This window comes from Pempheris klunzingeri, chromosome 7 (genome assembly GCF_042242105.1).
Source record: "Pempheris klunzingeri isolate RE-2024b chromosome 7, fPemKlu1.hap1, whole genome shotgun sequence".
In the NCBI taxonomy this organism is placed as follows: Eukaryota; Metazoa; Chordata; class Actinopteri; order Acropomatiformes; family Pempheridae; genus Pempheris; species Pempheris klunzingeri.
This window is the reverse complement of record NC_092018.1, coordinates 5,968,239-5,980,310: the sequence shown is the minus strand read 5'-3', so window position 1 is coordinate 5,980,310 and position 12,072 is coordinate 5,968,239. Positions and strand designations below refer to the sequence as shown.

Sequence of the window (12,072 nt, the reverse complement as noted above, 5' to 3'; positions counted from 1 at the left end):
TCTGTTTCTTACATATTTCAGGTGCAAATTAGCTCTCTGTGTTTAATGAACTTTTTCATGGAGTGCCATTTTAACTTTCTCTGATCAAGCGTGTGTGTGTGTGTGTGTGTGACTTTCATGTAAAATTTCTAGACTTTCATCTAGATTTCATCAGCTGTCAGATCACAGCAGGGAGTGCCATCCTAAAAAGGAACACAGATAATGATGTGATACCTCAACATTTCATGAACAATGTGTCAGATGTATTCCATCTTTGATTTAAACAAGTGTTGATCCTATTTAAGGACGCGTCATGATCAAAATACGTTTGGAGTGGAGGAGTTAAAATCCCTGACTGAATCAATGAGACATTAAAATGACTTTTAAATGCTGTGTTTAACTTGACAAGACTATTTTAAACACGTCTGTCAAAGGAATATACTTAAATATTACTCACTAGTGAGGAGCACACTTGAATTTTGTTTGAAGCAAACCTACAAGCACTGAAATTCAAGTCTCCTACAGTACTTGCCATGACCTTAAACCTTGCAGAAATCCTTGGGGATGGAATTATAAAATACCACAAGCAGAGGGAGTCAGAAAGAGAGTGAAAGAGAGAGATTTTTAGGGTCGATCCAAAGTTTTTTTCATAATAAACATCAATAAATGTTGTAAGACAATACAACCCAGAGAGCCAGAGGGCTCAAAGCAGCACAGCTAACAAGTGAGCACACACATGTGCACACACACACACACACACACACACACACACACACACACACACACACACACACACACACACACACACACAAACCTGTGTGGGAGAGAATCGATGAAAACAAAGCACAGCTGAAACATGCTACAAACAACTGCACAAAACAAGTCAGTAGGTCTGTACTTTTATAGCTGCACTGCTGAGTCACAATGTTGAGCACCCATAATAAAAACTGACTTTCACTCTGAGGTTGGTGAGACACTGTAGGAGAGAACATCTTAAATCTCTCAATCATTCGAAACAACTTTAAAGCCATAATCCACTGACCTCATCATCACCCCATTTAATTTCAGCCTCTCTGGAAACAGTTTTTCCAAAAAAGTAATATCTGATTATCTCCACCAGCAGCTGACTCAGTGCTTATTAAAGTTGGTAGCAAACAGTTGACCCTCGAAATTTAAGTCTATGAATGAAGGCTTTTAGTTCCTTAACTGATAAATTAACAAATTAAAGCTTGCCGAAATCAAAAATAAAGTATATATCTGATCACATTTTAATCCAAGCTGATTTTGCAGGGAAAACATTAGCCACCACTCTCCACTGCCCACTACATGGGCCAGGCATGCCCTAGCAAGCAGTACCTGCCAAGGCCGCTTAAGGTTGAGCCAGTAAGCCCTGTTAGCACTGTACGGCAGCAGAGGTAAAACAGTCATCTGGTAATCTGATCGATTCTGGCTATTATACATTTGTATTGATACAACTTAGAGCTGTTCTAAATAGGTTTATTCTTTATGTTATGAAACCTTGAGTGTGTAAAACTGCCAAGGAGCTGAAAAAAAGACCCAACACTTGTACTGAGATGTATAATGTAATTTCCTTTTTGTCAAAATGGGTTTTATAAAATTGGTATAGAAAAAAGCAGGAAACTGTAATGAAGACAAGGTATCGATACACGTTCCAGTATCACCAATTTTGGAGCAATACCCAGCCCTAAGAAGAAGTGTCCACAGTCTGTGTACGTTTCCCCTTCAATATGATACCAACTCTAGAGTGACCTGTCAGGTTTTTTTCATATTGCATTTTTCTCATTTCACTCAATATTAAAAGTGATTTCCCTAAAGAAGTACCTGCATAACAAGTGCTGTTCACCAAACAAAGGCATTCAAAAACATGCAATAAAGCAAGGTATGAAAGGCACACCATCATCGGTTTCAGTAGAACCTGCGGGAAAACAATGTCCAACATGGGCAACAAGTGATGAATAAATTCACCTCTTTTTATACAGAAACAACGGCAACCAAACCCACAGACAATAAGCTGATACATTTTTCATCAAGCAAACAAAAAAAAACAACTGGTACTTTTCACTCTGTGTAGCATAAACCAAACTTTTGTTTTGACTGTTGATGGACTGCTGGACAAGGGAAAGATAACTTTTCTGACTTTTCTGTTTTAATGTCTCTGTTTTCAGTCCAGAGGAGCTCTATTCATGGAAAGTAAAACCGGGCTTTACAGTGTTAACACTTCAGTTTTAGTACTTAGCCTTAGGCAGAGGCAGCTAGACTGTCCTTTTGTGCAGGACTGTGAAAACTTCTGTATGTCTTCCACAATACACATCAAAAGTCAACGCTGTACACCACCCGCTCAACTGCCAGACACTGTATCTTCTTGTATTGGCTCTAGTGACAAATAGCCAACAGCCACGGACACTTTCACAGTGTTGACATTGCTGTTTTTTGTCCACATTATCTGGCCAATAACCACTTACACTTTGCCCTACCGGACATAATCTGCTAATTTAGATCATGTCTATGTCTCATGACCTCTGACCTTTAGAGGCCCAAATTAAACCCTTAACCTGACCAAACCTCTTATCATAAGCCTAAAGATTTCAAAGTGAGGGTGATGCAAAAACCAAAGCCCCCTCATGACTAATTTCAAGCGGAGTGAAATTATTCATTCATCCCTTTTTCACAGTTGTGTTTCATCAAGTCTCTTCCCTCTGTCTGAGAACTGTGATTAATTACCAACCCTGCAGTCTTTCCCTATCTCGCTCCAGCGCTTGCTGTCCCTATATCCAAGTCACTATATCTTTCTCCCTCCCACTTGCTCATTGCTCTGTCTGCCTTTTCTGATTCCCTGCCTTTTTCACCCCTATAAGATCACTTTTTTTCCCCAGAGTACAAAAGATTTAAACAAGCAAGATTTTTACTGTGGAGAGGCATTATTCTCTCCCCTTTCTCTCCTCTCTCCACCTACAGAGTCTTCCTACCTGTGCTCCTCTGGGGGAGCGGAAAAAAAAAGCAGTGTGCATGGATAATTCTGGAATATAACAATGTGATATTTCATCCAAACACACACACACACACAATGGACACACAAACGTGCCCTCTCAGCAAAGTTCTGCTTATATTCATTAGCCATTTAGAATGCTGTGTTCAAATGAATCAAAGCAAACTGCTTACACGTAATCTTGTCACCGGGGGAGTAAAATATACCGGGTTCCTTATTACAGCCAGTGTGGAGCCAAAAGAAGTGAATGGACTTTTCATACCATATATATGTCTATTGTAAAGTGTGTTTGTGTGCGAGTGCCTTTGTACCGACCATACCCAACACACCAAATGAATTCGACAGCATTTCTGTGCTTTTTTGCCTGCCTGTGTGTGTGTGTGGGTGCGTGTGTGTTACTACCTTGTTTTTCCTGAGCCTAAACCAGGTACAGTACAGTAAATTACATCACGTCTACAGCAGGAGAACAGGCAACCAGAAACCCTTTTACAACACATGCTAAATCCCCCTTTTCATGGCATCGTACAGAGCTACAATGTACTCTTTCAAAAAAGGCATGAGTCTTGTGTGTTTGCGTGCTCGTGCATGCACGTGTGCAAAGTGCAGACGTAAGCCTAGGAGGTAAAAAGTTACAGTGGTGATTATAGTAATTATGGTTTCAGGTTTTTGCATATTCCTTCAGATGGGCCACTAGATTACCAGACAGTTTTGGCACAGAAAGAGAGAGACAGGGGGGAAAAAGAGTTACTGTTAGGGGTGAAGGAGGGAGGGGTTGGATTGAGGGAGCAAGAAAGAGAGGAGAAAAATGGCTAAAAAGGGGGATGTGGAAAGGAGAGTGGGAAAGGAAAAGAGAGTTACAAAGGAAGAGAGAATGTAGTGGCGAAAGATACGAAGAAGAGAAAGACTAATCCTTCAGGCAGCTTCCCAACTCTGCTCAGCCCGCGTGCTCACTCCCTCCTCCTTCTCCTCCTCTCTCCAATCCTCTCTCCACACTCAACCAGGAGCTGAATGGGCTTTTACAGTGCAGCTTTGTTTCCTATCGAAAAGGAGCGTGAATGTCAAATTCTCCACAAATAAAAAGAGAAAAACACCTTCCCCTTTCGTTGTTTCTCTTCTCTCCTTCTTCTCTCTCTTTTGCTCTCTTCTCCATTTCTCAGTCTCACTCGTGTTCCTGCTCTTAACCTTTCTTTTTTCCTCCTCCTCTCACTCTCCTCTCTATACAGGACAATGCCCACAACAAGCTTTCAACGGAAACAAAAAGGGCCCGGGTCCCAGCCTTGTGGACCCCCTGTTGTGGCACGTCGTCTTTTCTCAATAGCAGCTTAATTACATATTCATGGTGACACAAATAAGACTCTCTTGCTCCACAACACACAAACACACCCCTCAGCCAAAGCATCCAGCACCCATCTGCCAGTCGTGTGTCTGCACTCAAGGTCTTGTTCTTTCAAACAGGGCACACGTATGTAAAAATGTGTCTGCGTTCATCTTTGCATTTGTGTGTGAGAGTGTTTAAGGAGCCTTGTGCAATGCAGCTCATATGGTTGAGCACTGCAGAAATCTGTGATAATACTGTAAAAGCCATGCATACATCCCAAAATGTGCAGCCTGTCTTTGATAAAAGAGCCATGAGCAAAAAATCTGGAGATGCGGCAGATTGGTACTTTGGCACGAATCCAAACAAAGTATCAGAGACAGACACGGGAAGGGACAGGGGGATTAAGCTCTAAAGGCAGAAGTTGGTTTCTTCACACACACACACACAGGGGGGAAAAAAGTGTCTGCGGTAATCGTTCGTCTCCAATAGGCGCAGTGTGCTACACATTGTTCTTGAAGCAAGTAAACCAGCCTGTGCTATTTACTGGAGGTTTTACGGTATCAAATAAAAAGAATATATAGACCATGAAAAGCCTAAGCTGCCGGCTGTGGATAGAGGCAAGGCCTTAAAACAAAGAGATGCAGGGTGAGATTTCAATGGAGAGCAGCTGGCATGGTGTGGAGCTCCATTTCTCTACCTGTCTCCCTCCTTCTTTCCCTCCCTTTTGCCTTCCATCTATATGTATTGGACCCGTGTGTGTGTAGGCAAGCTGACTGATGAGTTTCCACCATGTTTCTGTGACCAAACACACACACACACACACACACGCACCACATAATGTCCTGCTGCTTGTGAGCTCCGTCCAGAAGCACAACAATATGTCCACTGTTTGGGCCACACTCTAATTAAACAATGTAAATCTAACTAGAGAAAGGGACAGAGTGGTGAGAGACAGTGACAGAGGAAGAGAATAATAAAAGGAAGCTACAGTAAAAGTGAGAGAGGCAAACAGAATGTCAGAGGTAGCAGATGGTAATGTGAGAAAGCAGTGCAGAGAGTCAGAGAGTTAGAGTCAGAGAGAGCGAGAAATGGGGACAAAAGAGGAAAGAGGAATTGAGACGATGGACACCAGAACAAAACTCTGCGGCCTGGCACTCGGTGGCGTCAATTCATGAGCCCAACTGGATATTATGGGAATCAAAAACACCCAGTTTCTCGTTGTGGTAGGCTCTAAAAAATATCAGCAAGAGAAGTCATCTTAGATTTAGCTTTTCCAAAATAATATCTTTTTTCTGTCGACTGTAATGACAAATAAGAACTTTTATCTATCCCATGATAATGTTACTTTTTTATTTATTTTTTTTTACAATGATTATGATCTAGTGGTCTCACCCAAAGTCAGCTGGGATTGGCTCCAGCTCCCCCGCGACCCTGACGGATAAGCGGTACTGCGATAATGGATGGATGGATGATCTAGCGGCCCATTTACTACAATATTCCATAGCGTTTCTTAATGTGTCTTATCTCGCAGCATAGTGTAATAATATAACTTTAAAGATAATGAAGTGTTCATTTAAAGCTGTGATTAAAAACATGAAAACAGGCTTATCATTTCTTGCAGTGCAGGACTGCATGGGACCAGTGGGAACTATATAGTAGGCCATTGATTGAGAACAAGCGGCGTTCTCCCAGAACATCCGCCCCCCACCACACACACACACAACTAACTAAAACAAAAAGCCTGGAAACAAGAGCCCCAAATGAGGCCTTAGGTTTCGCAGGCCATGAAAAATTCATAATTCCAGATCTTTACATGAAACTCTAGAAGGAATTAGGCCTAACAGCAGGAGACGTTAAGAATCACTTTTAGAACATTTTGCTTCTCCTTTCTTTTCCTCTTGTCTCACACTCACAGACACAAGCACACACAGTCGGACTCACACACACACACTTATGTTCCATCCTGGGTTTTCCCCTGCCGAGAGTGAGAGATAGTAAATGGTGTGACGCAGTTTGTCGACGCAGCCTTTTGAAAAACCACAGTTGCACCTTTAAAACTGATTTTCATCTCTGCTTCACTCAAAGGGAAACATGCCTGCAAAGTTCTCTGCTGCTACACAAACAACCCACACTCAGCTTCTTGATTCTTGTCGTGGGTCAAGCTGTAATTGCTATATGTTCCAAGTAAGCCACATATAAAATCCGCATAGCTGTAGATGGACAGACAAGGTCCAGCATTTTCACAGCCCAACATAAAATCTGCTGAGTGAATGTATGAACATACAAGGCCACAGACAAGGAGGGGAAAAAAAGGTCTGTACAGCCCATTCAGCAGCTAACAGAGGACGCAGACTGAAAGGATAGCAAAAAAGGTGGGTGGAAAAATGCCTCATCACCAGTCACACTTAAAGTAAGAGTCTATTAAATGTACAAATGAGTAAGCAAGGATAAAACATTTAAGAAAGGGTGAGAGAGAAATCTGCCATCACTGGGCTGCTGTTAGCAGGAGGGTCTTCTACACAAAACAACCCCAGACACAGTCAAAGACTTCCTTTCACACACACACACACACGTGAACGCCTGTCCAAGCACTCACACATACACGCATTAGTACACATTCACATACACACACACATACATAGAATGCAGACAGAATGCAGCATTGTTTGACCGGAGAAATATCTTGCTGTGTGTGTGTGTGTGTGTGTGTGTGTGTGTGTGTGTGTGTGTGTGTGTGTGTGGCAGTCAGTCAGCTTGTCAAGTCCTAGTGGAGTGATCAAAGCTGGTACAAACCACCCAGAGAGATCTCTCCCTTCCTCGTCCATTCATCCTTCTCCCTCTCTTGCTCTGATACAGAAAAAGCATCAAATTTACCACATAAAACCTGCTCGGCCAATCGCATTGCACTGGCTGGAGTAGGGCAACCAATCAAATTGGCCTATTTAGCTCAAATAATTCCCAGCTGTCCCCCTACAAGCACTGAACCCTGGATGGCTGCAGTGCACCATGGGACAGGATCAGAGCATAATGGGGGACAGCATGGGAGCTCTGGCAATATCATAATGCCAAGTGTGAAAACACACACGCACACACACACAAACGAAACACCATGTGAGCTCTGCTGGAGCACTGATTTAACGCCAAGTTGATACACACATGTACAAAATCACACAATCTCCCATGTATAGATATTCTGGGAACACACTCGCACACAAACACACACACACACACCACAGGGGTTCTCTGAGAACATCCCTATGCTGCCAAATGAATGAACACACACACACAAACCTTGGGTTTCAGTACATCTTTACACCACCACCTGGTTCACACATGCACACCTACACACGAACACCCCCTGCACAGGCGAATATACATGTATATATGCACACATGAAGTGAAAAGTATCCTTGAATAAAAGTGTGACTTAAATTTGTGCCTCAGAGCTGAAACAGAACAAACCACAGAAATATAAACGTCTGTAACCAGAGCCCAACAGACAAAAAGGCATCTAAAATGCCTGTGACGGCAGGAGCTGTGTGAGGCAGAAACACCAATTGTTTCAGACTAACATCACGTAGCAGCTGAGGTGTAGAACCTGGGCATACAGCAGCTTAGTCATCATAATAAACAATGGGACTTTTCAAACTTTGTAGAGTGATCTTGACACCCATTCATTCCAGATCAAATGTAAGGGGGCTTAGCTAATGGCTTTTTAATAGGCCAAGAGGGTTGAGGGTGGGGCTTAGCTGGAAGGCTGAGACATGCACTCAAACTGGCATGAGAGTATCTCAGCTAACGCTCTCCTCTCATTGTAGTGTGTGCGCACAAGCGTGCAAGAGATCTTTCCATAGCGTAACACAGTTTCTATAGCTCGGCAAAGCTAGGAGAAAGATATATACATACCAGAATAAATGAGTAACTGTTAAAATCAGGACCATAGAATATATATAAGACCAGAGACCTGAATGTAAAGCAGGAAGACTTGGATTTCATTAATTTTGTGTGAAATTCACAATGGATTTAAAACAAAACAAACAAAAAATTTTACTTACAAAACCACATATTCCACAGTGGAGGTAAACTGGAGGCAACAACTGCCCAAAACACACCCAATGACGCATTAACAGAGTTATTTGGTTAAAACTACTATTTGTGTTTCCCATTCAAAGGCAAAATTCAGACAGAGTTTGTCATCTGAAGGAAGATCTCTACCTGAATGGACTGGGAATTAAATCCAGCACTGAGAGGATCAGCTATGTACACAAAGCAGCCCACTCCCCCACAGTTAGGTCAATGTGTTTGTGTGTTTTGCCCCATTCAATAGAACAACTAATGAAGTGACTCCTCGCACACAAAGAACCAACTTCAGAGACACGAGTCAAGTTGTTTGGAACAGAGAAATAACAGGCAGGAACATAAACAGACGAGCCAAAACTAGGAGGTAGAGGAAAATCAGAGAGATATAAACTTTTACAAAAGTGGAGCAGAGGGAGGGAAAAACTGCACTCTCGTCTGCCTGAGAAGCATCGACAATTTTAGCTTCCAATTATCAGATTTCTTTACCAAAGTTAAATTGAGTCACGTCGTCGCAACGTGCAAATTATCAGAGGTGGGCGAAAGCCTACTCAGATCCTGTCCCTAAATTGCAATGTATTGATTTAACAGTACACCAACAGAGAAAGGCCATAACGAATATATGGTGGGTGCTGCAGATACGGTGTTCCCCAGGGCAACGAGAGAAAGGTGGCAGCAACATCATGTCCGATTACTGCCCAAACTAGGCACAAAAACCCTTCACCAATCAGTTTTGTCGATACCAATTTACTGACTACATTCTGGTGCAGAGTAGACAAGTTACTGAATCCTTTAAGTGGCTTTCAAGTGGAATATAAGTTGCATAATGGAGGATAAAGATCAAAGTAGCACCGAGTCCTGATAGGATATTAGAATATTGACTTTAATAGGGTATTAAATCCACCATAAGTGCCTGTGATGAGGTCAAACTTCCTACAGGTTACTCAGGCCATATGCTGAAAATGTGGAGAATTAAGCAGCTTGGTAAAACAACACAGGGGTTGGACATTAATGCTTTTGGATGAACATTAACAAGTTCTCCCCAAGAAGGTCATGGGGAGTGTGTGTGTGTGTGTGTGAGAGAAAGATGTTGCCCTTTTCTCCTTCCAGCATTTCTGAGGAGCAGCCGATTACACTGTAAATCTCAGTTCTAAAATGAAAATAAAATGTCTTTTAAAAAGGCGTAAAGTTCGATTGGTTGTTTGGGTTTAATTCAGCCTGTGACCTGTGATATCTTCCACAGACACCAGGCAGCTGCGTGGCTGCACGTCACTCTTCAGAAATATTACTTTAATATTCCTGTTATGCTTCACCAGGGGGCTTATAGAGCCACTAAAACACAACACCTTATCATTTCCACAGCATAGTATTTAAGATATTCATACATGGTGAGCTCAGCTTGGGTTCCCTCATAATGATGCCAAGTTGATGATGTTGGAAAGGTTTTATTTTCATGATGTGTGCAGCACATTTCTTCAGTGGGCTCCAGGCTGTTCTGGTGAGGTTTGTATAATTGCCTGTGGGCTTCAGGCGGCTCTGAGTGTTTGTGACTTCTGATCAATTTTCCAATCAAAGCAGTGAAGCGTCGCCGACACATTGCGAAGTGCTCTGCAATGAGACATTAGTCGCCTAATCGTGGACTCCCGACTCTTGTCCTTCACAGTTTTCACCTGAATTTAACTGCAACATCGGAGTTGATTTACCAATTTATAACTGAAAACTGGTCCTGACGAAAAATCGCTGCAATTTTCAATTCCGACAGAAGCCTGAAGTGTTCCTGCGGAGTTTTCGCACTCACATTTGTATTTATCTGGTTGCCAGTGGCGATCAAGACCGCATTTTCTCACACATTAGTCGGCCTTTTTAATTTCAGCTTTCCCTTTTTAATTAGACCTTTTTCGCAGGGAAATGTGTGCTGCGAGTTTTGCCGGGAAACGCGCGGGGATCCATGCTTTACACCTCAGGACCCTGTAAAGCATCCACTCATCAGCATCAGCTCCGTTTAAACGCGAATGTGGCACATTAAAAAGTCACCCTTCTCGGCAGGACCCACTTCTGCCTCCCCGTCCACTAACACGCGTGCAGCCTCGACCCAACAGCCGCATCTCTGCGATGAGGGGAAGCTTTCATGGCTTTGAAACAATTAAGGTGCATTAAAAAGATCCGAAAGAAGACGCGCTCTCCAGCCTTACCTTGGGCGACTCCTCGGTGTACGAGTACCAGGAGGACCAGGAACCCCGGCGTGGCGCACATCCTCGCCAAGCTGAACCCCCCGCGTCCTATTCCACTTCTCTGTCCACTTTTGCCCATCACGAGCAACGCGCAAAACGCATAAAACAACACAAAACTCCTCGGTCCTCGGTGGGGGAAACGAGAACCCCCCCACCCCTCCACCACGGGTCTGCTGATTGAATCAAACGAGTTCAAAACCGACAAAGGTGGGTAGGTGTACAGCCTCCAGTCCCGATGTCCAAGTCCGTGTGAAAAGGCGCAGGTTGAGCTGCGAGAAGAGAGAGAGAGAGAGAGAGAGAGAGGTGGTGGGAATGACCACGGGGTCCCTTCACTCGTGTCAGCGGCACCGCTGCCTCGCCACGAAGCTCTGCTCTCCCCTCCGTGCGCTCTCTCCGTTTACGCAGAGAGAAATGCCACCGCCCTCTGGCTACCGTACTAGTCTCTGTTTCTCCATTTCTCCTTCACTCTGCCTCCCTCTTTCTTCTCACTCCTCTTTCGTACTTTAAGAATCCGTAAAAAAAAAAAAAAAAAAAGAGAGAAATTTAAAAATCTCACTCAAAGATCATCTGACTGAATAGGAATGTTTCTGTTGTGTGGTGCGTTCAGGGTGAAGTGTATTAACTCCCTCTCTCTTCGGACTATATCAGAGCTTTAAAATGACCTCACCACAGACCTCTGGAGTTCTAGTTCACGTTTTATTTTTACTTTCTTGTGCATTTTTTTTATCCCCTGGTGCATTTGTATGACTTGGGTATGTTGTGGCTCCTTTTTTCTAATTCATTGAATCTATATATTCATTTGGCGCGTGTCCGAGCATGTGCGCGCTTGTAATTGCAGCCGATGTGGAATAAACCAGGGAGCCACGCTTTCTCCGAGAGAGATGTCTGCCCCCTGACGGCCACGTCCGCTGGACCTGCACACGGGTGTAGTGAGAAATCTCCACGAAAGAGTTCATCCTCTTTATTGAAGCCAGGGTACACTTACATAAAAGCTACACGATGTGACCTTGGATAAATGTAGACTTTTATAAACATTATGATAAAACTTTAGAATTGGTTTCATTTATTTCCGTGATTGTGTGCAGTAAGTACATAATGGCCATCAAATGGAGGTCACTCGCCTTGCTAATGTACATTTACCATCATGTGCATTGCATTAAAGTAGGTTACTGGGGAAAGATAATATAACACAGATATGAATACAGCAATTTGTTCAAATGTACCAAGACTGAATGGCTGACAAGTTGCCCTTCGCTGCCACCACATCCAAGTAATCGCCTGTAAAAATTATCTTTCCAGCTAAATTTAAAATCATGTAGCCATATCCTCCACAAACATGGTGACCACATGTGTGTTTTACTGCACTGATCCCACAGTTCCACATGTTTACTTCAACACTATAGTGGAAATACATCTAAATTTTGGTTTGCACTTGTCATCTTTGCAAAAGTACAATCAGA

The 12,072-nt window shown here is 43.0% G+C and overlaps 1 protein-coding gene across 1 annotated transcript in view; it reads right to left on the bottom strand.

Moving 5' to 3' along the window:
• The window catches only part of unc5ca (unc-5 netrin receptor Ca), a 176,181-nt gene extending 165,490 nt beyond the window's left edge, over positions 1 to 10,691 (bottom strand). Inside the window, exon 1 of the mRNA XM_070833638.1 lies at positions 10,574 to 10,691. Within this exon, the coding sequence (XP_070689739.1) occupies positions 10,574 to 10,691 (118 nt within the window). The remainder of the gene's footprint in view (positions 1 to 10,573) is intronic.
• Positions 10,692 to 12,072: the final 1,381 nt, after the last annotated feature.